The sequence below is a fragment of the Candida parapsilosis genome, contig 005806 (genome assembly GCF_000182765.1).
Source record: "Candida parapsilosis strain CDC317 annotated contig 005806".
In the NCBI taxonomy this organism is placed as follows: domain Eukaryota; kingdom Fungi; phylum Ascomycota; class Pichiomycetes; order Serinales; family Debaryomycetaceae; genus Lodderomyces; species Lodderomyces parapsilosis.
In genome coordinates, this window is record NW_023503279.1 from 1,000,979 (window position 1) to 1,025,293 (window position 24,315).

The following is a 24,315-nucleotide window of genomic DNA, read 5'->3' on the forward strand; positions in this document are numbered from 1 at the left end:
AAAGTCTCTTTCTTTGTCTATGTAGCTTCATTGCTCAACTTTACTTTCCATTGGGGCTCGGTTGCTGTTGCATATCCCTTTTCCAATTTCCTCTTGACATAAAAGTACTTGTCCAACAAGTCAATCATATCAATCATGCTTTTACATTCATTGATCTCTTTAATTATTCTTCTTGGTATATCCATGTTCTCCATAAACTGAACCACGTGGTATTGTGACAACTTGTATGGTAAACCATAGCTTGTTGTTAAATGCATAAACATCTCCACGGCGCCCCAGGGCGTCTTATTTAAACCCGTGAACAAAGCTGGGTTTGCCAACACTCCTCTGGCGGACATGACTCCATCAACCCCTGTATATTCAGCAATCAGATTACAATCATCCAAGGTGAAGCAATCACCATTGGCTATCACAGGGACAGTTTTAATATGTCGACGTATTGTTTTTATTGCATCTAGATTCACGGGAACAGATGACCGCGTGGTTTTGGTACGTCCATGAATGGTTATGATATCAGTGCCAGCTTCTTCAATAAGCTTGACATATTCAATCGTTTCATTTATATCATTGTGAATTCGTATTTTGGTATCGATGCATATAGAATCACCGTATTTGGCTTTTGCGGTTGCAATTAGATCAGAAACAAGTCGAGGTTTACTCATTAATGCTGCTCCTATACCCTCACGTATCTGATCTCGAATAGGACATCCACAATTTATCCCAATTCCGTCAACGTATGGGTGAATCATTTCGATAAATTTCATAAAATCTTCAACGTTACTAACCCCAACTTGAACAATAACTGGTTGATCTTTGTCATTTGTGGTGAAATCAGAGTACCGGGCTATATCATTTCTAACAAACTCACGAGCTAAAATCATGGGAGTGTAAACAATATCAACATTGTAAAATCGACAAAGTTCACGAAACGGTAGTTTGGAGTAACGAACCATGGGGCCTGCAATGTAAGCTGGTCGGTTTTGGTCTTGACATTTCTTGATTATGGAGGTGGGACGATTACTGGGTGGTCGTTTAGGGATTGGTGATGGCATGTGAAAGGGAAGAGTTAGGCCGCTGGTTGGTTAGTTAGTTGTGTTGCAGAAACTAGGATTGCGAAGAGAAAAAGATTTTTAAAGATCATCACTAGGTAGCATTTCAAATGGAGTGTAGCCCCACAGTACTACGAACCAGAGTCCAATTGAGCTGCTCTCTACAATAATGGCAATTCGTTTGGGGAAAATATTTATACATAATACATATTAAAAAAAAAGGAAACAGGGGGAAAGATAACTATTGTACAGGAAATGATGTTGTGAGTATGTGCTGCGTGTGATGTGTATGTTCCTCGCAATCGAGCACTGCTACTCCTCTTCTGAACTTTCGGACGAAGCAGCATCCTCATCCGAACTTTCTTCATGTGCTATATTCATAAAACCATTATTGGCAAATTGTTGTTCGGCCGTTTGCCCATTTCCTTGATCAAACAAGGCCAATTGTTGTCTCAAATGAGCCATTTCATCAAGATTTGCTCCGCTGCTGCTGCCACCCGCACCACTGATGCCACCAGCACCAGCGCTGCCACTAGCCAATTTCCTTCTTTTGAGTGACTTTTGTGATGCTTTTTCACCGAATAAAAAGTCATAGAGCTTGAGCACGGTTGAATCTCCCAATTGATCCATATCTAATTCAACCTCATCTTCATTAGTGATTTGAACGTCATCTTGAATAATCTTGATTAGTGCATTCAATTTCTTATCCGATAAAGTAGGCACTGCTTCGGAAACTTGTTTCTTCATTTCATAAGTGACAACTGGCTGTGGTGGAGTGAGTTTTATTTGATGCTGATGACCCGATGGAGTATGCGAACGTTCTCTCGATCTCTTTGATTTGGATCCACGCTTGCCCGACTGAGCCTTCTTTCTCTTGCGCCTTGCAGCTTGTTGTTCTCGCAACTTTTTCAAATGATCAGCCTTCATTTTCTCCAATTCCTCCTTCATTCTAATCAATTGATTCTCCAAAAATTGTATTGCTGGTACTTCGGAGAGTACGGCCTCTGTGATTTCCTCTTCTTCATCGCTGGTAAAATCATCATCACTTGCTTCAGAGTGTTGGGGTGTTGGTTCAGGTACTGGTTTATTGACCCACTTCTTATCGAAAATGGCTTCCAACCTGTGTCCCATCATATTGACATCAGTGCCTTCTGGGTTAAAAGCATAACAATTGCGAAATACCAACCTCACATCCTTTTCGAAGTCGTCGGCATTTTCGTACAAGTTGTTGGTCAATTTAGATTGAATCGTTCCAAGATCCATTGGTTCTTTGACAATATCATGGTAATTGGGAAGATTAAGAGCAACAGCATCGACAGGAGCTAAAAAGGGGAAATTGTAGTTGTAGTGTTTCTTTGACATCAATTCCTTAATGGTTTGATTACAAAATCTCAATTCGGCAGCAAACTTCTTCTTCCTTGGTCTTACATCATATGGTAATTCTTTTGATTTTGGTGGATGAATAGTTCTCTTGGGTCTAGCAGTGGCCACTGAATCTCTATGCTGTTGTGAATTTGATTCAGTTGCAACTTTCCTCCTGCTGGTTATAGAGGCCGCATCATTACCAGAACCTGATTTCAGTATGGAAGCAGAAACCACAGCTGGTAATTCCTTTGGTGGCACATTAAGCATATGTTTTTCAAAATGAGCTTGTATGTTGGTTGCCATTTTCGATATACCAGCAGCTTCTCCGTTGAACTTCTTGCAATTTTCAACCATTAAATTAAAATCATCAACCACTTGAGCAATATCTTCGTATGCATTAGCATTGATTTTCCTCTCAATAGTGGATAAATCCATGGGACGAGGAATATAATTGTAATAAAAAGGCACATTCAATTTGACAGTGTCAACCGGAGCTAAGAAGGGAACAGCATCTTTGAGACGTTTGATGGCCTTAATTGTGTGTAATGCAAATTTGGCTTGATGAGGAGGCATTGGATGTTCAGGTAAGTTATTCATATCTGGTTCTGCTGGTGGTTTTGGAGCTGGTTCTGTGAATACAGGAAGTTGTGTTTGCTGTGTTTGAGTAGCTGTTGCTTCTTCAGTGGATGATGATTCTTCTGGTTGATCCCGATTCTTTTCCTCATTTTCAAGTTGTTTGTCGTTTTTGATGAAGGTTTCAACAGCTTCAGTTGATCCATTTGCTGCAATAGTGACGATATCTGTTTGCTCTTGCGTTTCGTCATCTTCTTCATTCTCTACTTTTGGCTCAGTCTCCTTTGTTTCCGGTTCTTCAGTAACACCTTCCTCCCCATTGGCTACGTCTCCTTCCACTTTCTCTTCTAATCCTCTCCTTTCTGGTGTTGGAGATGGATTGGGTGGTGAAAGTGGTTCATGAGATGGTTGTTGCTGTTGCTGTTGCTGTGACTCGAATAGCGAAGTGTCTATCTTCTCCTCAGCTGTGTTGTGTTCACCATCATCTTGCTTTAGACTATTGGATTTGTTATCTAGACTGGTTTCAGTATTTTCATCAAGCTTACTTAGATGCTCATCATAAAATTTCTCAGCCGATGGTGTTTGAACCGGAGTATTGGTTTCCGGCAGAAGCTGTGACATAAATTTACGATTCGTATGGTTGATATGGTGAATGGAAAAATAGGATGAAGTAAGATTTTTACAACTGAGTATCCAAAGTTTGAGTCGATGTAATGAAACAGAAACTCTTTCAACAGTATGAAGTGTAAATTGAAATTAAACCAAAGCAAACAAAAAAACTTGCGAACTAAAAATATTCAATAAGCCACACAAAATGTAAACAAAAGTTTTAGTGTGTGAGCGTATGTGTTTGAATACACCTCCTTTATGAGAACTCGTTAGATTAAAGCCAAATTGATTGCCCAAAACTGAAAACTAAAAAGTATGGAACAAAAAATATAGACCTTAATTTGTATATGTCGCCAAAAATTGGAAAAAAAAAAAAATGCGAAATTGCGAAAAATGCGAAATTGCGAAAAAAAAAAAACCGAAAAAAAATTTGTTGGAAATTTGTTGTTCCTTTTATACTTGCGAGAGAGATTATACTTTTAATTTTTCTGTTACTATTTACACGACCTTCGATGGCAAATTTACAAACAATATGACTTTGAAAATTATATCAAACTTATACTTTATGTTTATCTTAATAAATGATGAGCATTTCTCTAAAATAGCATAGTTATTATTACTCAGAAGCTACCCTTTAACCTGTTGTAACCCAAACTTATGTCATACATTTTCTAGTATTTAGATGTAGTTGGTATTTTGTGAATAGATTGTTGATATTCTCATTTTCTCTTTGTCCAAAGTACACTACCTTTCTAATCGATTTTGAGATGATTTATTATAACACACACAGAAACACACACTTTTTGAAAAACTCACCAACCAGCCATCCTTCTAGTATTTAAAACTGTTGGTCACGCACAAGTAAATAGATCCAGATAAAGATTTCCGCACTGCTTGCTCAATGGACATAGTGGTGCCTGCTCCCACCTTTACCTGCTTGGAATTACCCTGGTTTTCTCAAAGGATGACTCATGTATGGAAATCTTCTTTTTCTTTCTTTTCCCCTATTAGCTTTGTGTTGTAATTTGCATAATCGCGTAATTGCCACCCTGTTGACTACAATGATACACCGATAACAAGAGATATCAAGATATGAGATACACCTCAGATGGATGTAGCTTCTCCTTCCTCTTCTGCCATCACTCACTCTCAAACTCCCACTTACACCATCGCCCCACATTTTCAAATATATTAATACAGCATTTTATTAAAAGGAGGAGAAATACGTCATACATACACACAACAGCAACGACAACATTTCACTCACAAATGAATTGTCAATAAATCATTACTTGAAAACCCTTTGTTGCAACTAGGACATCTTCTCAACCTAGCAGCCAATCTTTCTTGAGTACAACTGGAACAGAAAACATGTCCACAAACAGTTATGGCTGTATCTTTCCAATTCTTGGTACATACCGAACATTTGGCAATTGATCTCAACGCTTCCAACTGTTGTTCATCTTCTTGTAGTAATAGACTAGTATTGTTGCTCTTGTACTTTTGTAAGGTTGCTTCTGTATGGTTGAGTTTGTGATTTAATTTTACAATTGTCGCTAATTGAGTTTGATTAGAATCCTTCAAGTTGCTCAATTCCATAGTCAATTCATCAATTTTGCTAGTTAATCGTTCAATTTCTCGTTGTAAAGAATCCTTGACTATGTTGACATTTTTCAACTCATCTTGTAAATTGGAATTTTCTTGTAAAGAATTTTCTTTAATAATTTTGTAATCAGTCAATGACTTGGTAAGAATTTCAATCTTGTTCAAGTAAGTTGTCTCTAGCTCATTTACGTTCTTGATTAACTCTTGTGATTTCGCAACCTGTTGTTTCAATACTTTATTTTCATTAGTTAATGAATCTTTAACTCTCATTGATGCAAAATACTTTTGATCAGCTTTGGTCTTTTCAATAGTCAATTTTTTAACAAGATTTTCTTGATCAATGGTTGAGTTTAATTTCTGGAAAGTCAATTCTCGTGTTTGTTTAAAAGCTTGTTCAATTTCATTAATCTCTTTGCGCAACAATTGAATCGTTTCAACATCACTTGACGATCCTGGTGCATCTACACCTGCATTTGCATTTGCACCTGCGTTTGAATTTGATTTTTCTTTGGTCAGCTCATCAATCCGCTTAGAGTAAATCTCATTCAATTCGAGCAATGACTTGTTTGTCTTTTGGTCTTGTAATTGGCTAGTGAGGATGGTATTTTTGGCTAATAATTCATCTCTGGTGGTTCTTATTCTTACCAAATCTTGTTCACTCTTGCTCAATTGCTGCTTCAAATTTTCATTTTCATTCATCAAATCAGTTTCCAATACTTTCTTCAAATTAACTTGATTCTTTTCCAATTCATTTATTTTGGCAATATTTGCCGCATTTAATTTATTAACCTTACTGATTTGATCTTGAAGGGATTGATTATTCTTCACCAACTTCTTGTAATAAACATTTTCTTCCAAATCAATCTCTTCAAGATTATGCAATTTGGTTTCTAAACGATTACACTTTTCGAAATAACTTTGATTCTCTTGTCGAAGGGTTGATATTTGTCGAAGTAATTCTTTATTCACCAATTTCAATTGTTCAATTTCATTATTCAAATTTGACAACACTTCAGTGTCGATTATCGCTTTGCCATTCTGATCATCAGAGGAAATTTCACCATTGGCATGTACCTCGGATTTGTTTTCACCACTGTTTGCACCTTCTTTACTCTGTTGAGGTTCATCTTTAACTTCCTCTTCACTTGTACTCTCCTTTCTACTATCATCGACTCGTTTCAATGTAACAGACTCGTTTCTTGACGTTGTGTTTATCAAATCAAGCAATTCCAACTGTAAAAGATCCAATTTCTCCGACAAGGATTGCTTGTCCTTCGCTAGAATCTCATTTTGACTCTTTAGTAAACTTACTTGTTTTAGAGACACCAAGTCTGAACTTGGAGACACTTTTGAAGCAATGGCTTTTGAAAGTTTCACTTTGATATCTTCTAATTTTTTATCCACTAAACCACCATCTTCTGACTCATTAAAAGACACTAAAATATTCTCATCTTCGCCTATTTCATCAAACAAGTTGATAATCTCCTCATACCAAGAACTTAGCACCCCAACTATATGCTTCTGAAGCTCGGATTCTTTAGTCAACTTCAGCACCTCAGTTTTCAACTGAAGTACCTGCAGTTTATACTGATTCATTTGTCGCCATATGGCTTCCTTTTTGAAGTAAACCACATCAGCTTGAGTCAACGGACCTTCTGTGCTCAATTCTTCGAGTGGTTTATGCTTTTTGAAAGCTGGTTCGTGCTGTGATACTGCATCGACAGACCTCTTTCTCTCACTTTCTGCATTCATTGTGAATTCTATTTGTAGTTGTTGTAAAAAAAAAAACAAAACGTGACCTTCTTTCGAACCCTTCTCAATGAGCGAGTACTCTAGGTATATATACAAGGTTTAGATACTCACTGACAAAATAAGGTAAAGCTAGGTGAGATGAGATGGAACCTAAATGACTGTTTCTTTCTAAACTTCTATCCTTGGTTGGAAAAGAATTATATCCAAAGGAAAGATTTTTTTTTTTTTGGTTTGGTTTTTTTTGGTTTTTTTAGTTTTTCTTTGTTCCTTTTTGGTTCTTTTGCATACAATAGAAATTGTGTAATATTGCACTACCTTTTGATACTCTTGTGACATTAAAGCACTCCACAGCTGCAATCGATAGCCTTCCTTGATGAAACAACCAGCAATAAATTATGACTGACATAAGTTAGCTTGGTGGGACCAAAGTTCGTGATGCCAGAACCAATTAGGGAGGGAAATTGGCAAAAATAGGACGCTTTTTGATTATTCAATGATTGAATGTAATCCATCAACTCTTATATATAAGTAGTATCGATGCTGTTCCATACATTATTGCGTATGGTGTTCCTGCCACCTTCCACGAATAGTATCTCCCCACATATAAGACTCTTTTCAGTCGTCTACTCCAACGATTGAATGCTCTATTACTTTTCAACTTTAAGAGTTTGGATTCTTTGATGAGGGAATTTTTTTTTCTTCTGTTTCTGCTTTTGGGTGAATGGAAATAAGGTCGAAAGGATCATCAAATGGGAAGGTGATACGCAGCCACTTTCGCGCCAGGGAGAAGGGAGGCTATTGAGGTGGCTGAAAATTGATGATAGCAAGCTTTAGCCTTTACACTCGCTCCCATATAGCTTCAATTGAGCATACATATTGTGACACTTTGAGTGAATTGCTCCGCAATGCATCAAGCCACTTGTAACAAAGTTGGAAACTACCCACTCTCTACTCACAACGAGTATTCGCTCGCGTTGCGGTTCATTAATGTAATCATGACATCAAATTTGAGGTTTACTACCTCTTGCATTGGTTTTATTCGGTTCCTTCTTCTGACGCGCGTTGAACGAAACATCTATCCCGTTGCCCCTTTTAGAAAAATGAACTCCAACAAGCCAAATTTTCTTCCCTAACAACAATGCAACTACATCAAAATCTAGTGTTTGCCATATTTATCTTGGCTAACGCTTGCTTTGCTGTTAAAGATTACCTTTTCAAGTCTTGTGAACAAAATGGATTCTGTCATAGAAATAGACACTATGCTAATGAAGTAAAGTTGGACTCCAGTTTCAAATCACCATACAATATCATTCCCGAGAGTGTGTCGGTAAAGGGCAGTGTTGTCAAGGGAATTGTAGTAAAGGAATCACCTCATATAAGTGCTCGTGTGGAATTTCCTTTCGAAATAGATGTAATTGGTGATAGCTTTCATTTCAAATTGGATGAGAATAGAGAACCCCACCAACAGATAGTAAATCATAGAAGATACAATGAAACATCTAAATGGGCATTTGCAGAAGGGGTAGAAATCAACAAAGACGCAAAGTTTGATAAAAGCAAGAGCTCAATTGATGTTTCATATGGAAACAATAAGGTTTCGATTCAATTCAACCCAGTCAAACTCTCGTTCTTTTACAAAAACAAAGAAGTATTGGTCATCAACGATAAACAGTTTTTAAACATTGAACCTTATAGACTAGAAGAACATAATGGGGACCATCTTTTGCCTCAAGAATCATCCTTTAATATGTTTTCCGATGATTTTGCTGATTCCAAAAATGACAAGCTTCCCCTAGGACCAGAATCGATTGGCTTAGACTTTTCCTTAAAAGGCTTTAATAACTTCTATGGTATTCCTGAACATGCGGATTCGTTGTTGTTAAAAGACACCAATGGAAAGGAGCCTTATAGACTATACAACGTCGATATATTTGAGTATGAAACCGATTCAAGGTTGCCCATGTATGGGTCAATACCATTAATAATGGCAGTTAATGCCGGGGCAGCTTTGGGGATATTTTGGGTGAATGGTGCTGATACATATATTGACATCACAAAGGGTAAAGAGTCGACCATTCACTGGATGTCAGAGAATGGTGTCTTGGAATTTGTAATTATTGTTGAGGATACTCCTGAGCAAGTGAACAAGGAGTATGGAAAACTCACTGGAAACACTCAATTGCCAATACTTTCAAGTTTGGGTTATCATCAATGTAGATGGAACTACAACGATGTAAAGGATGTATTAGAGGTCAGTTCCAAGTTTGATGAGTTTGAAATTCCTTATGACACGATTTGGTTGGATATTGAGTATGCTGATGAGAAGAAATACTTTACTTGGGATCCAGAAAAATTTGCTGATCCTGGACACATGCTAAAAGAGTTGAACCGCACTGGTAGGAACCTTGCCGTGATTATTGATCCTCATATTAAAACCGGGTATGAAGTAAGTGATGCAATAATTTCAAAAGACCTTGCCATGAAAAATAATGAAAACAATGTGTATTATGGACATTGTTGGCCAGGAGAGTCAGTGTGGATAGATACACTCAACCCCAAAAGTCAATCATTTTGGAACGATCTACACAAGACGTTTATGATTTCCGATGAGTACAAGAATTTGAAACTTTGGAATGACATGAATGAACCATCTGTATTCAATGGGCCTGAAACGAGTGCACCAAAGGATAATATACATCACGGACAGTGGGAACACAGGTCCATCCACAATGTCTATGGTTTGACCTATCACGAAGCGACATTTAACTCACTACTCAATAGGCTACCCAGCCAAAGACCATTCATTCTAACTCGTTCTTATTTTGCTGGCAGTCAGAGAACAGCGGCAATGTGGACAGGTGACAATATGTCTAAATGGGATTATTTGAAAATATCCATACCAATGGTTCTCACTTCAAACATTGTTGGGATGCCATTTGCCGGTGCTGATGTAGGGGGGTTTTTCGGTAATCCTCTGAGTGAGTTACTCACTAGATGGTACCAAGCAGGAATCTGGTATCCATTCTTTCGTGCACATGCTCACATTGACTCTAGAAGAAGAGAGCCTTATTTGATTGGCGATCCATATACGTCGTATATCAGAGATGCAATCAAATTGAGATATAAATTATTGCCTGTTTTCTACACTAGTTTTTACGAGGCATCGAAAACAGGAGCACCGGTTTTGAAACCAGTATTTTATGAATACCAAGACCTGGATGATGCAAAAATTTACAACACTGAAGATGAGTTTTTTGTTGGAAATTCAGGAATTTTGGTAAAGCCAGTGACAGATGAAGGAGCGAAAACGGTTTCCTTTGTTGCACCAAACTATGACAAGGAACACTTTTATGAATTTACCAATGGAATAATTAGTGATACAATTTACACCAACGGAATTAAAGCTGAGTTGAGTGATGTTCCAATGTTGTTGAAAAGTGGATATATTGTACCATTGAAGAATAGGTACAGAAGATCAACAAGATTGATGAAATATGATCCATACACTTTGATAATTGCATTGAATAGGAACGGCAAAGCCACTGGCCAATTGTACACTGACGATGGTGAATCAATTGATCCAGAGTTTAAGCTAATATCTTTTGCTGTTGATAAACATGGTATTGCCGCTAATTCCACGGGACTGTATGATTTCCCCGTTGAATTTGAAAAGATAATCATGGTTGGTGCTGATTTTGTCGTTGATACCGTTAGCTCTGGTAAATTGGTCAAAGAATCAAACAAGATTGTAATCAAAAATCCAAGAGAGTTTCCTATAAAGTTTGGACGTGGGTCACGGAAGCATGATGAGTTGTAAAATTGAAAAAGTTAAGTAGGTTGTTGTTGGTTTACGCTTTGGTAGACAAAATGCATAAACTGCGTATTGTCCACTCGTACATTCTCAAGGTGCTTCTACGGTGTCTCTTCTTTAAAAACTTATGACATCAATTTCCTCTCCGTAAAAGATCTTCATACTATTTGTCAATACAACAAGGTTCAATTACTAAGGTCCTGAACACTTACACAAAATAGAGGTATTTTCTCTCTCTCTCTCTCTCTCTCTCTCTCTCTGCCTATTTTTGGTTATTCGTTTAGTTCAACAGAAAAAATGAGGAACACAGTGAGAAGGGGAAAAAAAAAAATAACAATCAATGATGAAACTCGGGCAGTGAGTTGTGCATAGAAGCAATCAACCAATACTTAGGAATCACACAGTCAATACACTACTAGTCGTTCTACGACCCATTAATAGAGTCACGGTATTTCAATTATCAGACATTATATCACCCGCCTCTGCACTTATGCAATCAGATATACTACATTACTAAAAACATCACTACAATTTTTATTGATTCCATCTTTTTGCTAATTTAACGTCTACAAACAATGTCTCCCCTCAATAAACCCATTGCTCCAAACTCGACACTTGCAACTACTGCAAGCTCAAATCAAAGCGGATCCAATGATTTCGTCAAGAAGTTGTTCTTGATGCTACAAGAGGATAGCTATAAAGACGTTGTTCGATGGACACAGAGTGGGGATAGCTTTGTTGTTATAAATACCAACAATTTCACCAAAAATATACTACCACGTCATTTCAAACATTCCAATTTTGCCAGTTTTGTACGACAATTGAACAAGTATGATTTTCACAAGGTTAAAATTCCAAATGAGGCCAAACTGTCCTATCCATATGGTGAAGATGCTTGGGAATTCAAACATCCAGATTTTAGAATGAATGATCGTGTCTCATTGGAAAATATCAAAAGGAAGGGGCCTTCAAGTAAAAAGAATAGTAAACAAATTCCAAATGGCTCAAAAACCAAACTAAAGGCTGATACAGGAATTGTAAAACGCGAGAATTCAAAAGAGGCAGATCAAAGTGGGGTTAATGAGCACAGTAAAGCAGAAGTTGTGGAGGAAACTGAAGTCCATGAACATTATGACGAACGTATTAGTCAGCTCACTTCGAGTCAAAATAGGTTAACCAATCAAATCAATCATCTCAAAGACACGAATCAAATGTTAAACCAAGAAATAAGCATACTACAAAGGAAGTACCAAACATTGGTTGAACACATTGTTTCCATAAACTCGTTCAATGAGAGATATTACCGATCAATTGGTGTTTTGCTCAACTCTTTGGTACAAGCTGGAATCAAGGTACCACCATTGGATTTCCCTCCTCCGAACACAGGACCATTTCAGTTTCAAGAGCCAAATTCCAACTCAACATCGTCCTCATTTCCAATGTCGCTGAACTCCTTGCCTGCCTCATCTTTGCCCAGCATATCTCAACATTTGCAACTGCAATCCCCTCGTGTAAACAATTTACAATCACCACTAATTCCACCAACTCAATCAGGCTCCCCTCGCTTGCCGATTCCTCAATCGGCAACGGCATCATCAGCGGCGGCAAATGCGCAAGCACAATCGTCCTTACTTGGTCTGAACAACAGGGCCTTGTCAATCCCCGGAGGCAGACCTGCTCCAACTTCGTTTGCAGCAACAAGCCCCATTAGTGGGTTGGCATCTTTGAGTCGACTGCTGTCCATTCACCAACTTCCACAACCATCGTTTCCTCAAGATAAAGCTTCAGTAGAAGCCAATGATTCGCGCGCTATCGCCATGCTTCAAAAACGAAACAAATCTGATAACAACTCCCCGTCAGGTGAGGCGAGTATATTAAACAACCCGGACCTGTCCCTGCTCAATAACAGCAACCATCTTCCAACATCAAGTGAGTTTATTCAACCATCCCCGTCTAATAAGCCTTTATCTCCAATGACTAGTACATCCGCTTCACCAAGTGGCAATGTTCTTCCACAAATTAGCACCACATCAATTTCTAATCCGAAATTTCATGTTCTTTTGGTTGAAGATGACAATGTTTGTATACAATTGTGCAGAAAGTTTTTGGTCAAATATGGATGCCAGGTTACTGTTGTTACCGATGGGCTAAATGCCATTTCCACAGTCGAGAGTACCAAGTACGATTTAGTTTTGATGGACATTGTTATGCCTAATTTGGATGGGGCTACTGCAACCAGTGTCATTAGATCTTTTGACACAAGGACGCCTATTATTGCCATGACCGGAAACATAGAAGACAATGATTTAGTCACGTATTTGCAGAATGGTATGAGTGATATTTTAGCAAAGCCATTTACCAAGGATGATTTGTATTCCATACTTGCAAAGCATTTGTTGAAGGACGAGAAAATCGACGAGGAGCCATTAAGTAAGAAACAAAGATTAGAGTAAAACAATTTATTTCGTGACAAGTCTATGTAGTGCTAAATCTGAAAACGAATTGCCCCAGGGATCACTTTTGTTGAAGTTGTTTTGGTAACGAACAATCTCAACTTTTTTAAAGTAAACGGAATCGAAATTATAGGTTACCTCGGGTTCTTTATACAGTTTTCTAGTTTTTGCAACTTTTGTAAACCCGTCATCTAATTTTGAGTCATTGCTTGAATATTGGACCATTACGGCCATGCTGGGGTATAGTTCCGCTAATTTCCTCTTTGTCAAGCGATCAGTATGAACAATCACATCATTCCCTAAAAAATAGACTGGCTGTTCATTGTTAACTACCTGTTCCATAACTTCAAGCGGTAAATGAGGTATGTAAAAGAGCACATTTTGATCCTGCGGTAGGTCAAACGTTTCCTCGATACTGAAGCTGCCAAACAATTGCTTGTCGTCTTCTGTAAACACTGGATCGTAGATGGAGACGTTTGTAACTCCTAACCAATCAATTAACTCGAGTAACAAAGCGTATTGGTATCTGGAATCGGAGCTCTGTGTCGGCGAGCCTAAAGCGAGACACCGTATACATGTGAAAGGAACATCTATTGATGATTTGATTTCATTGAAGAATTTGGATCTTCTTACAACATCTCTATTTGCCTGAATCTTTTGCTGCAACCTTTCCATTGCATAGTGTGACAATGATGGAAAAAAAATTCATCAAAACTCTCCATCCCACAAAACGTGCCTTCTTTTTTTTTTTTTTTTCTTTTTTCCATTCTGATGAGCTCTATCTCGTCAAGATCATACCACCGACACATATAATTTCCCAGCCACGTTGTCGCCACTTATTGAAATGCGCAAGTGCAAGATCTTTGTTGGATCATCTCATCCGGAGTTGGGCCAATTGGTCTGTGAGAGATTGGGGGTAGAGCCAGCTCCTTGTACGTTGAAGAAATTTAGCAATGGAGAAACTTCAGTCCAAATTGGTGTTAGTGTGAGAGATGAAGATGTATACATTATCCAAAGTGGATCGTCAAACATAAATGATCATATTATGGAGCTTTTGATTTTGATAAGTGCTTGTCGTGGGGGTAGTGCAAACAAGATTACTGCAGTGATTCCTCAGTTTCCTTATAGCAAGCAGAGCAAAATGAAGAAACACAGAGGCGCAATCACCGCTAGGATGTTGGCTAACTTGTTGGTAATGGCAGGAGCCGACCATGTCGTGAGTATGGATCTCCATGCTAGTCAAATGCAAGGTTTTTTCACTGTTCCAGTGGACAATTTATTTGGGGCTCCCACATTGGCAAGATGGATTCGCCACAACATAGAAGCATGGGAGACTTCAGTTGTTGTATCGAAAAACCCTGGAGGAACCAAAAGAGTGACGGCTTTGGCTGATAGTCTAAAGATCAATTTTGCCATGATTCACACTGACAGGAGAAGAACTCAGGACGAGTATGCCAAGAAAAAAGCTTTAAAGAGGGCCAAAATTGTCAATGATGATGGCATAGAAGCGGATGAAGAGGACAATATTGTTAACGAGTTGCAAACTGCTCGTATTGTTCAAGGGCACGTTGTTGATGATGATTATCAGTGCAAAGACTCAAAGGAGGACAATTCCAATGGCAGTGGTCACTTGACCAACTCAAACATTATTGACAGCGACGTTTTAGGTGGCTCATACGATGCTGCTAACTCGGACGATGAGGATGAGCCATTGGTCGAGGAGAAGTTAATCACTTTAGTGGGTGATGTCAAGGACAAAGTGGCCATTATCTTGGATGACATGATTGACAAACCAAATTCGTTTATTGCTGCTGCAGAACATTTGAGGTTGAATTGTGGAGCTAAAGCTGTTTATGTTGTTGGTACACACGGTGTATTTAACGACTCATGCTTGCAACGTTTGACTGACTCTGAATGTATTGATAAAATTGTGGTGACAAATACGTATCCTATTTCGAAGGAACAAATTGATCAACACAAGGAAAAGCTTGTGGTTATTGATGTGTCGCCCATTTTTGCTGAATGTATTAGAAGAGACCATTTTGGGGAGTCCATCTCGGTTTTATTTGACTCTTTGGCGGCTATAGATTAGTTTAATAAAGTCGACATATTTATAAATGAATTGCAGAGGAAATATGCTGGGCAAAAGATGGGCTTTGCTTTCTCTAGAATATGTAAACTAAAAAACTGTCTAAATCTATATAAAATTTACTACTATGCTACGCTTACACCAATTGTGCAATCGTATCATCAATTGTCTTTCTCAAATCGATAAATTTAAAGCCCAAGATTTTTCTTGTCTTTTCATTGTTTATGACACTTTCAGTATCCTCAAATTTTGGAGCCTTTGATTCATCCAATTTGGGTAATTCAGATTTCAACTGGGGGAAGTCTTTTTCAATAATATTGTAGATTTCGGCAGTAGTAAATGAAGCCTCTTCCAAAAACAATCTTTGGCCAGCAGCCTCCTTCTTTTCAAAAGCGACAATGTGGGCTTTTGCAACGTCTCTGACGTCGATGAAATATCCGACATATTGTTGTGGTTCTTCCTTCTTTTTTCCAGAAATCAAGATGTTATTGATAACCTCATTTGAGGTGTTCAACTTAGACTTGTCCTTAACCTCAAATGTTTGTGGTCCAAAGACATAAACTGGGTTGATAACAGTAACCTCCCAATTTGGTTTCTGTTCATCAACAAAGTTCCACACAACCTTTTCGGCAAGTTTCTTTGATCCAACGTAACCAGTGAATGGGTTGGCTAAAGCTTGTTCATAGGTAATTGGATTCCATGAATCTTCATTAACTTCTTTACCTGGAGTGGCCGAATCTGCAAAGCCCGTAATGGCAGCATATGATGAGGTAACGACCACTCTTTTTACATTCTTACCGTATACCTTAATGGCATTGAGTGCATTGGTTGTACCTTCGATGGCTGGTTTCAACAAGTCCTTTTCAACATCGTGAACTTCAAATGTAAATGGTGATGCAGTGTGTAAGAAAACAGTGACATCTGGGTTGGCTTTCAAAGCTTCGTCAAATGCACCTTTGGCTCCGATATCCTCAACAACGACATAACTGAACAAATCAGATTTGAGACCAGCAGACTTGAGCAATGATTTCAAGTGTTTACCTTTTTCTTCTGATCTAACGGATCCAATGGTTTTATAACCAGCTTCAAGTAAGAATTTGACAATGTGTTGGGCAATAAATCCAGTGGCTCCACTGATGAATACAACGTTTTCTGATGACATTCGGATGTTGGGTGAGAAGTTATTAAGCAGTCAATTGCAGAGGCAGGGCATTGTGGCCCCTTTTATATTTCACAGATATACAACGCTGTGGCTGCAAAGATTAAAATTGCTATATTCCCGGCCGAGAAACTTCGGCCGAGCAATTGAAATTTCCAGAAAACGTTTTTGACATTGTGTCAACGCGAACAAAGAATCGCATTCAGCAACTATGTACCATACGATTTTCACCTTCCTGCACCAAAGTATTCGGAAATCCAATTCTGAAAAAAAATCGGTATTACCAAAGTTGGGAATGTCCAAGTATATATGTGCCCATAAGGCAGTGCTGTTGGATGGGGGCTCGTAATACAATTGATACCCGAGAAATTGACAATTATGTTTTGTAGCGCAACATTCACAGTGTGAGACACAAACTGTGGTTCGGGGTAACCACAGGAGAATTCAATTTCAAAGTGATGGATTTCGCTGAAAGATTATCGGAAACAAACAGTGTTTGCTGCTTATTCTAGGCAAGCAATATTGTTGCAATTGCGTAATTATGCAACAATTGAGCTCACTGGTCATGGTGAGAGCTTGCACCAACATTAACTGCTCATTTTCCAAGAGATTGTTGTTGCTCACTCTAAGAAGATGATCATGAACGTAATTCGCGTAAAAAGATGAACTTTAACCATCAAACATCATTGTATAATCCATGAAAGTATCCACTCCGATTTTTCAGTTGAATTTTGTGCCAAAATTGTCACAACTTGAGGTACTGCATCGAAAGGCCCGAGTATGACCTCCATCCTACAAATCGTTCCAAGAATGCTCTTTCCAGTTGATACTGAACATTTCTCGTCACTATTGGCGAGCTGTGCTCCTGTATTTTCTTACCAATTAGAGTATGGTGCAGCACAAATAATTCACGGTAGCTTTTCTCGCACAAATACAAATCTTCAATTCATAGTCGATCAATGGAAACTTCGCCATCATGGATGACGTGGAAAGTGTGGTATCTCTCACCACAGATGACGAAGATTGCGCCCTTTCTAAAGAGAACACTCTGAGTGAAGAAGATTTGACACAGGATTATTCGACCCCATACTCGATCAGCTCTGAGTCTCTCGAGAATTGGTCAATTGTTGGTGCTGAAACTGCTACATACACTGCACCTCCAGAATCAAGGATTGATCCGAGTCGCATGCTGGGCAGGCAAACTACAGATGCCCTCCATGCAGACCCGCACGATAACTACTACGAAAATTACGCAGTAAAATTCATCAACTTCATGAATGAGAACCCCACAACGTACCATACAATATCACATTTTAAGTCCGTCTTGGGAAACGAGGGTTTTCAATGGCTACCACAATCTGTGCCAATAGAAAAGTTAGCTCCCGGCTTTTACTACACCAATCGTTCCGACCAGTGCTTGATAGCATTTGTAATTGGAGGAAAGTGGAAACCAGAAAATGGCTCATGTTTTGTTGGGTGCCATTGTGATGCCTTGAGTGTGAAATTAAATCCGAAGGGGCTGTTGAGGGAGAAGGTAAAAGGGTACGAGTTGCTTGGAGTTGTACCTTACTCAGGAAGCTTGAACAAGAATTGGCTCAATAGGGAATTTAGTTTGGCCGGCGCTGTTTTGATACGTGACTCTAAAACTGGAAAAGTATCGCGAAAACTAATCAACTCTTATCCCAAACCAATTGCATTTGTACCGGAGTCCGGGTTCGCAGGTGATGATAAACAATACAACATACAGACCCAAGCCGTGCCAATATGCTCATATATGTCGGTGGAACTAGAGCCAACGGAGGAAGAAAAGCAATCCAAATTTTATAAGCGTCACCCATTAAGCTTGCTTCGGTACATATGTCAACTATCTGGAGTCACCTTGGAGTCTATCGTGGACATTGATTTGGATTTGGTTGATGCTCATCCCAGTTGCAGAGGCGGCCTCGAGAATGAGTTTATATATCTGGCCAGCTTGGATGATAGGTTATGCGCATTCGATTCGATCTATGGGTTGCTTGAGTTTTCCCAACAATTTCTCAATGGTGCTAGTATTGATGATTACGATGGCCTCAGTGGAGTTTACTTGGCAAATAACGAAGAAATTGGAAGCTTGACGTCAACCGGTGCGTTTGGTGGGTTTCTAATTGATAATTTAAAGTCGTTGGTGTCCGGTAAATGCAATGGACAACACATCGAGGAGAAAACAGCAAGATTGATCAAAAATACAGTACTCCTATCCAGCGACGTCACACACGCTTTCAACCCTAATTTTAGAGAGGTCTATTTGAAAAGAAACTACCCATTGCCCAATGTGGGTCCTTCGATAAAGTTTGATTCGAACGGCCATGTATTGAGTGACAGTTTGGGTAAAGAATTTTTGGATAGAGTAGTGAAGGATTTGCTAGGAATCAGATTACAAGAGTTTCATATAAGAAACGATTCGCGATCTGGAGGAACAATCGGTCCCATAATGTCAGACGCAAGACGAGGATTAAACGGAGCAAAACTCATCATAGATGTTGGTATGCCAATTTTGAGCATGCATTCAATAAGAAGTGTTATGGGGTATAAGGATGTGGGCATAGGTGTTCTCTTCTTCAAGGAGGTGTTTTTGAAATGGAAGGATGCCCTTGACGGTATGAAGATATAGCGCTACCAACTCTCACAAATGGAATCACATAGAAATTTCGATGCATTTTAATTTTCCATCTCTATATCTTAAGGACCATCATCATAACTACACCCCACACAGGAAATCTATTTAACATTAGCTAACAATGAGAATACCAGCGTTCATATTACGACGCAATGCTATTAAGAAGGGAGGCCACGCGCATTTCAGACCGTTAATTGCGGCCAGATTCTTTCATCCATCAATCAAAAGGCTCATAGATTACGATCCTTACCAAATCTTAGGTGTAGATAAATCAGCAGACGCAAAGCAGATAAAAAAGGCATACTACGATTTGGTCAAGAAGTACCATCCAGATGTGAATAAGGAAAAGGATGTCGAAAAGAAATTCCACAAGATACAACAGAGTTATGAAATTTTACGAGATAAGGAAAAGAAGTCGCAGTTTGACCAATTTGGTCCTAGTGCATTTGACGAAAATGGGAACCCCAATCCATTTGGTGGAGCTGGTGGAGGTGCAGGAGGTGCAGGAGGTGGAAACCCGTTTGCCGGTTTTGGAGGAGCAGGAGGCTTTGGCAGATCAAGCAGTGGTGGCAACCCATTTTCAGGTATGGGATTTGATTTCGAAGATTTGTTTAGAGAAGCATTTGCTGGAGGAAGAGGTACCACGGGAGGAAGAGGTGGCGGAAGAGCACATTTTGTCACTGAGCACGTAGGTGACAATGTTGAGGTTTTGAAGCTGATACCATTTAAGGATAGTATTTTTGGAAGTAAAGTCACAATCAACTACAAAGTCGTTGACTCATGTGGGACATGCAAGGGTAGTGGGTTGAAGAAGGGTGCCAAAAAGAAGACTTGTCCAACATGCCATGGATCTGGACAAACAACTCATGTAATGGGAGGTTTCCATATGGCATCCACATGTCCAACGTGTCAAGGTTCGGGTGTGTCTATTTCAAGGTCTGACGAATGTGGCACTTGTCATGGAAATGGAGTACAAGAAGTGCCAAAATCCACCACCATTGATATCCCCCCGGGAATCAGTGATGGTGCCAGAATTCGTGTCCCAGGGGCCGGTGATGCTCCAATGGTGACAAAAGACGAGTATAACCAAGTTCACAACGGTGATTTGATTGTTAGAGTTAGTGTGCAAAAGGACCCTGTGTTTAAACGTGAAAAGAATGATTTAGTAGTGAATCAAGAAATTCTTATGACTACAGCAGCTTTGGGTGGTGAGATCGTGGTGCCAACATTGGATGGACAAAAAATCAAGTTGAAAATCAGACCTGGCGTTCAATCAGGAAGGAGATTAACTATCCCAGAAAGAGGTGTACCGATCAATAGGAACATGAATGACAGAGGTAACTTGGACGTTGTGCTAAATGTGAGAACTTTGGTTCCCGAGAATCCCACACAAACGGCTCTCCTTGAAGCATTGGCTGATGCTTTTAATGATAAGCTTGCAAACAGGACTGACGCAGACTGGCAATCGGAACTTGAAGATAGCTTAAATAATGAAAAATACCAAGAGGTTGACGAGAAAGATTTGCATCCATCAAAATTGGCAAGAATTGGAAAAGTGTTGGGCAAATTTTTCAATTTTGACGCAGATAAACAGAACAAAGACAATGAGAAATGATAGACTTACATGTACATAGATTAGGGTTTTTATAATCAAATTAAGACTTCAAATCCTCAATGGTCTTTAAAAGCTCTTTGCCGTCATCGGCAGTCTTTACTTTGACCACGTACGTCTCAATTTTATTCTCACCGCTGAAAACGGGTATACGAACCAATGATCCATTGCCCATTGAACTGTAAGAAACATCTTTGGACAATAACGTATTCAAAAGTACACGGAGACTGCCGTCTGCTCTTATGACTACTCTAGACTTTGAAGTTTCCTCATTTCGCAACACTTTCAATTCTCCCAAGCCTTTATTTACGTATGGATTGGTGGTGTTTGATGCATCAAATTCCATCAATTTGGCTCGAATTGTGAATTTGGCCTCTTCATTTTCTTCACCAGATTGTACTTCCTTTTTATCATTCATTTGAGCTACGGGAATAAAATTGCCCTCCACTTCGTGTTCCTCAACCTTATCATCGTCTCGTTTGTCTTCCTCTTTATCAGGCGCGCTTTGTTTGCCCCACTGGAAAGTGGACCCTAGCCCACCAAATGGGTTACCAGAGGGAGCAGAAATGTTTGTGGTAGCATTTCCAAAAGCGTTAGCGGGCGACTGACCGGAAGAGGCTTCAGGCTTTTGTCCAAATACAAATCCGCTTTTGCTTGATTCGGAAGCAGCGGGTTTGTCGGTTGCGTTTTGGTTGAATGCATTGCTCGTGAATGGTGTACTGGATGCTTTGGCTCCTCCAAAAGATGTGCTCCCACCAAATTGAAATGACTTTGTCGTTGCACTTTCTGTGGGCTTGGTTCCAAATAGTCCCAAAGTGGTGGCTCCTTCAGAGCTAGAAGATTTCTCTGATCCAGCCAGTGGACCTGTAGTCGCCAGCTTTGCTCCAAAATTGAAAGCTGGAATACATGATGTCGATCCAGCTGGTTTTTCTCCAAAAGAAGGGAATACAGGATTGGATGCATTTGCTCCCAGTGCAGTTTGCTCAGTCTTTGCACCAAAGCTGAAAATAGTAGATGGTTTCTCAGAGGAGCTTGCACCAAAAGCTGGTCCAGTAGATCCAAACTTGAATAGCCCAGGCGTGTTTGTTGGGTTGGAAAGAGAGTTTGCATCTGCTGGTTTGGCAATCTCTTTTTCACCTGTTTCTTTCAGATTTGCTCCAATATTAAATGCAGAATTAGAGGCCGAGCTAAAAATCGACGGGGTCGATTGAGGGCCTGCCCCGAATGTAGTTTGTGATAGTGGTTGAGTCGATACTCCCGAATTCGTCTTATCTGTGTTATTAGAGGCAACTTCTTTATCTGTGCTGGAAGCGCCTTTCAATTTGAATATATTATCCTGTATAGGTTTATCAAATTTAAATGTTGGTCCTTGAATGGGTACATCATCATCGGAGTCATCCGAATCTTTTTCATTCAATTTTGCAATCTTCTTGGGATCAAATGTGAATGGAGACGATGATGATGATGTAGGTTTGGGGTTAAAACTAAACTTTGGTCCTTCAATTTTGACCTCCTTTTTGCTTTCTGTTTCATTTGCCTCATCATCACTGCTTGATTGGTCTTCCCGGATATTCTCTGACTGAGCTGCACTGACAGTTGCCACATTTGGCATAGTACCATTCTTGATTTCCTTGTAGTACTTGATATACTTTTCAGCTATGGGAGTAAGGTCAGCGATGGCGCTTGCTTTATTCGATTCGTTGATTTTGTTGACGAAATTGATATTCAAAGCCCTAATCTTGTTTGCTTCATCATCGGCTTTCGGACGTGCAATTGGAAAAACAGTGTTTGAAGCTGGTGGGTTGAACTGGAAGGTGTCGCCCAGTGGTGCTTGAAAAACTGACTTTTTTGCACTGCCAGTACCTTCCCCTAATTTACCTCTTGGTTTTAGGATCTTTCTTTGAGCTAATATCTGAGATGTGGCTTGCTTTGGCCGCTCTTCATTATCATCCGAAACATCGTCGTGGAACGCTTCTCGCGTGATTTGCTCGGTCGCCTGTCTCTTAGCCATGACTTGTTGTTGATGCAGACGATAGTTGTATGCGATGATATTGCTCCGGTGCCTGTGAATTTGTTATTGGGCATCAAGAGAGGATGAAACGCTACCATGTAATACCTTCGGATTCTACACCAATCTTTGAGCTCAACAATGCAGAATTAAGGACATGCATTGCCGTCAGCATTTTCATGCGCCTGACGAGATAGACAAAGTGCTTTACCTTCATGCAATGGTGTATTAACGTCACCATCGTGATCATCTATGTCTGTAGCCCTAATCACGTGCATTATTGGGACTTTCCTCTAATAGGGTCGTGTACAATTGAGAGAAAGAAAAAAGAAAAAGTACCCACACCCGTTTTCAAAACTGATAACTGAAAAAAATACCTCAGTTTAAGTTAAGTTATCTTTATACCAACCATAAAAGTATGTTGAGCCACAAGGAATATATGTGATATTGGATGGGTGATTCAAAAAAAACGAAACAGGACTGAAGGCATTTCCCACGTGTCCTGTTTCTCTTGTCTGCCAATATCAGTCACATTTATAATCCAGAAGTACTAACTAAAGATTTAGCATGGCACCAAAGATTCAACAAACTAAAGCTGCTAAAGCTGCTGCCGCTTTAGCTGGTGGTAAAAAGGGTAAAAAGAAGTGGAACAAAGGAAAGGTTAAGGACAAGGCTCAACATCTTGTCATTTTGGACCAAGAAAAATACGACAGAATTTTGAAGGATGTCCCAACTTATAAATACGTTTCAGTTTCCGTATTGGTTGACAGATTGAAGATTGGTGGCTCCCTCGCTCGTGTTGCTTTGAGACAATTGGAAAGTGATGGTATCATTACTCCAGTATTGAAGCACTCTAAACAATACATCTACACTCGTGCTCAATAAATTTTGGTAAATGTATAATTATCACGACCTTTTTTATAATCATGTAATAAAACACATTCTCGTTTTTGAAAGTTAGCAATAATTGATGTAGATATAAACTGGTGGAAAACGGTGGGCTATAACTTTTTCTTATTTTGCATCACCAGGTAACCAAATGTACAAACGACAACTATTATGCTTCACAAGATCATTTTTTGGATCTACAAAGCCACAGGCATATAGCATTACTCGAGTTCTTAACGGAACTCCCCTGCAACTTTACAAAATTGTCAGTGAAGTGAACAATTACAAAAATTTCGTGCCATTTGTTGAAGACTCATTTGTATCGCAAAGAGATGAGCAACAACAACCAAGGAAAGCGGGGTTGAAAGTTGGATGGAAGGATATCACAGAAAAGTTTGAATGTCTGTTGACGTGTAAAGAGAATGAAAAAGTCCACGCAAGGAGTATTGAGTTAGATTTGTTTCATGAGTTGGAGACGGAATGGAAGTTCAACCCTGCAGCAAGTGGCGATAAATGCAGAGTAGACTTTACATTGTTGTACAAGTTCAAGAACCCGATTTACGATAAACTTAGCTTTATGTTTGCTCCTCAAGTAACAAACATCATGATTGGAGCTTTTGAAGGTAGGCTTCAGCAGTTGAAAAGACAATCCAATAGATTACAAAAATTATAGATTCTTTTAATAA

General features: G+C 39.2%; 13 protein-coding genes across 13 annotated transcripts; 7 read left to right on the forward strand and 6 right to left on the reverse strand. All coding sequences in view use genetic code 12, as the record gives it.

The window, feature by feature from the left end:
* Nucleotides 1–17: 17 nt before the first annotated feature.
* Nucleotides 18–1,052, reverse strand: DUS4 (tRNA dihydrouridine synthase; the record flags this gene model as incomplete). The annotated part of the gene is made up of 1 exon (XM_036807806.1): nucleotides 18–1,052. One exon carries the CDS (start codon nucleotides 1,050–1,052, stop codon nucleotides 18–20), a length of 1,035 nt encoding a protein of 344 aa, XP_036664606.1.
* A 309-nt stretch (nucleotides 1,053–1,361) lies between these two features.
* BDF1 (chromatin-binding protein) lies at nucleotides 1,362–3,608 on the reverse strand (the record flags this gene model as incomplete). Its single annotated transcript, XM_036807807.1, has 1 exon — nucleotides 1,362–3,608. The coding sequence occupies one exon, from the start codon at nucleotides 3,606–3,608 to the stop codon at nucleotides 1,362–1,364; it is 2,247 nt and encodes a 748-aa protein (XP_036664607.1).
* Nucleotides 3,609–4,859: 1,251 nt separating this feature from the next.
* On the reverse strand, nucleotides 4,860–6,953 carry BRE1 (E3 ubiquitin-protein ligase; the record flags this gene model as incomplete). Its single annotated transcript, XM_036807808.1, has 1 exon — nucleotides 4,860–6,953. The coding sequence occupies one exon, from the start codon at nucleotides 6,951–6,953 to the stop codon at nucleotides 4,860–4,862; it is 2,094 nt and encodes a 697-aa protein (XP_036664608.1).
* A 1,138-nt stretch (nucleotides 6,954–8,091) lies between these two features.
* ROT2 (glucan 1,3-alpha-glucosidase ROT2) lies at nucleotides 8,092–10,770 on the forward strand (the record flags this gene model as incomplete). The annotated part of the gene is made up of 1 exon (XM_036807809.1): nucleotides 8,092–10,770. The coding sequence occupies one exon, from the start codon at nucleotides 8,092–8,094 to the stop codon at nucleotides 10,768–10,770; it is 2,679 nt and encodes an 892-aa protein (XP_036664609.1).
* A 569-nt stretch (nucleotides 10,771–11,339) lies between these two features.
* SKN7 (kinase-regulated stress-responsive transcription factor) lies at nucleotides 11,340–13,217 on the forward strand (the record flags this gene model as incomplete). Its single annotated transcript, XM_036807810.1, has 1 exon — nucleotides 11,340–13,217. One exon carries the CDS (start codon nucleotides 11,340–11,342, stop codon nucleotides 13,215–13,217), a length of 1,878 nt encoding a protein of 625 aa, XP_036664610.1.
* A 6-nt stretch (nucleotides 13,218–13,223) lies between these two features.
* CPAR2_304250 (uncharacterized protein) lies at nucleotides 13,224–13,892 on the reverse strand (the record flags this gene model as incomplete). Its single annotated transcript, XM_036807811.1, has 1 exon — nucleotides 13,224–13,892. One exon carries the CDS (start codon nucleotides 13,890–13,892, stop codon nucleotides 13,224–13,226), a length of 669 nt encoding a protein of 222 aa, XP_036664611.1.
* Nucleotides 13,893–14,061: 169 nt separating this feature from the next.
* On the forward strand, nucleotides 14,062–15,309 carry CPAR2_304260 (ribose phosphate diphosphokinase subunit; the record flags this gene model as incomplete). Its single annotated transcript, XM_036807813.1, has 1 exon — nucleotides 14,062–15,309. One exon carries the CDS (start codon nucleotides 14,062–14,064, stop codon nucleotides 15,307–15,309), a length of 1,248 nt encoding a protein of 415 aa, XP_036664612.1.
* A 133-nt stretch (nucleotides 15,310–15,442) lies between these two features.
* Nucleotides 15,443–16,468, reverse strand: CPAR2_304270 (SDR family oxidoreductase; the record flags this gene model as incomplete). The annotated part of the gene is made up of 1 exon (XM_036807814.1): nucleotides 15,443–16,468. One exon carries the CDS (start codon nucleotides 16,466–16,468, stop codon nucleotides 15,443–15,445), a length of 1,026 nt encoding a protein of 341 aa, XP_036664613.1.
* Nucleotides 16,469–17,441: 973 nt separating this feature from the next.
* Nucleotides 17,442–19,115, forward strand: LAP4 (Lap4p; the record flags this gene model as incomplete). Its single annotated transcript, XM_036807815.1, has 1 exon — nucleotides 17,442–19,115. The coding sequence occupies one exon, from the start codon at nucleotides 17,442–17,444 to the stop codon at nucleotides 19,113–19,115; it is 1,674 nt and encodes a 557-aa protein (XP_036664614.1).
* Nucleotides 19,116–19,242: 127 nt separating this feature from the next.
* MDJ1 (Mdj1p) lies at nucleotides 19,243–20,736 on the forward strand (the record flags this gene model as incomplete). The annotated part of the gene is made up of 1 exon (XM_036807816.1): nucleotides 19,243–20,736. One exon carries the CDS (start codon nucleotides 19,243–19,245, stop codon nucleotides 20,734–20,736), a length of 1,494 nt encoding a protein of 497 aa, XP_036664615.1.
* A 40-nt stretch (nucleotides 20,737–20,776) lies between these two features.
* On the reverse strand, nucleotides 20,777–22,744 carry CPAR2_304300 (nucleoporin; the record flags this gene model as incomplete). Its single annotated transcript, XM_036807817.1, has 1 exon — nucleotides 20,777–22,744. One exon carries the CDS (start codon nucleotides 22,742–22,744, stop codon nucleotides 20,777–20,779), a length of 1,968 nt encoding a protein of 655 aa, XP_036664616.1.
* Nucleotides 22,745–23,308: 564 nt separating this feature from the next.
* Nucleotides 23,309–23,626, forward strand: RPS25B (40S ribosomal protein eS25; the record flags this gene model as incomplete). The annotated part of the gene is made up of 1 exon (XM_036807818.1): nucleotides 23,309–23,626. One exon carries the CDS (start codon nucleotides 23,309–23,311, stop codon nucleotides 23,624–23,626), a length of 318 nt encoding a protein of 105 aa, XP_036664617.1.
* Nucleotides 23,627–23,780: 154 nt separating this feature from the next.
* Nucleotides 23,781–24,302, forward strand: CPAR2_304320 (ubiquinone-binding protein; the record flags this gene model as incomplete). The annotated part of the gene is made up of 1 exon (XM_036807819.1): nucleotides 23,781–24,302. One exon carries the CDS (start codon nucleotides 23,781–23,783, stop codon nucleotides 24,300–24,302), a length of 522 nt encoding a protein of 173 aa, XP_036664618.1.
* Between the last annotated feature and the right edge of the window lie 13 nt (nucleotides 24,303–24,315).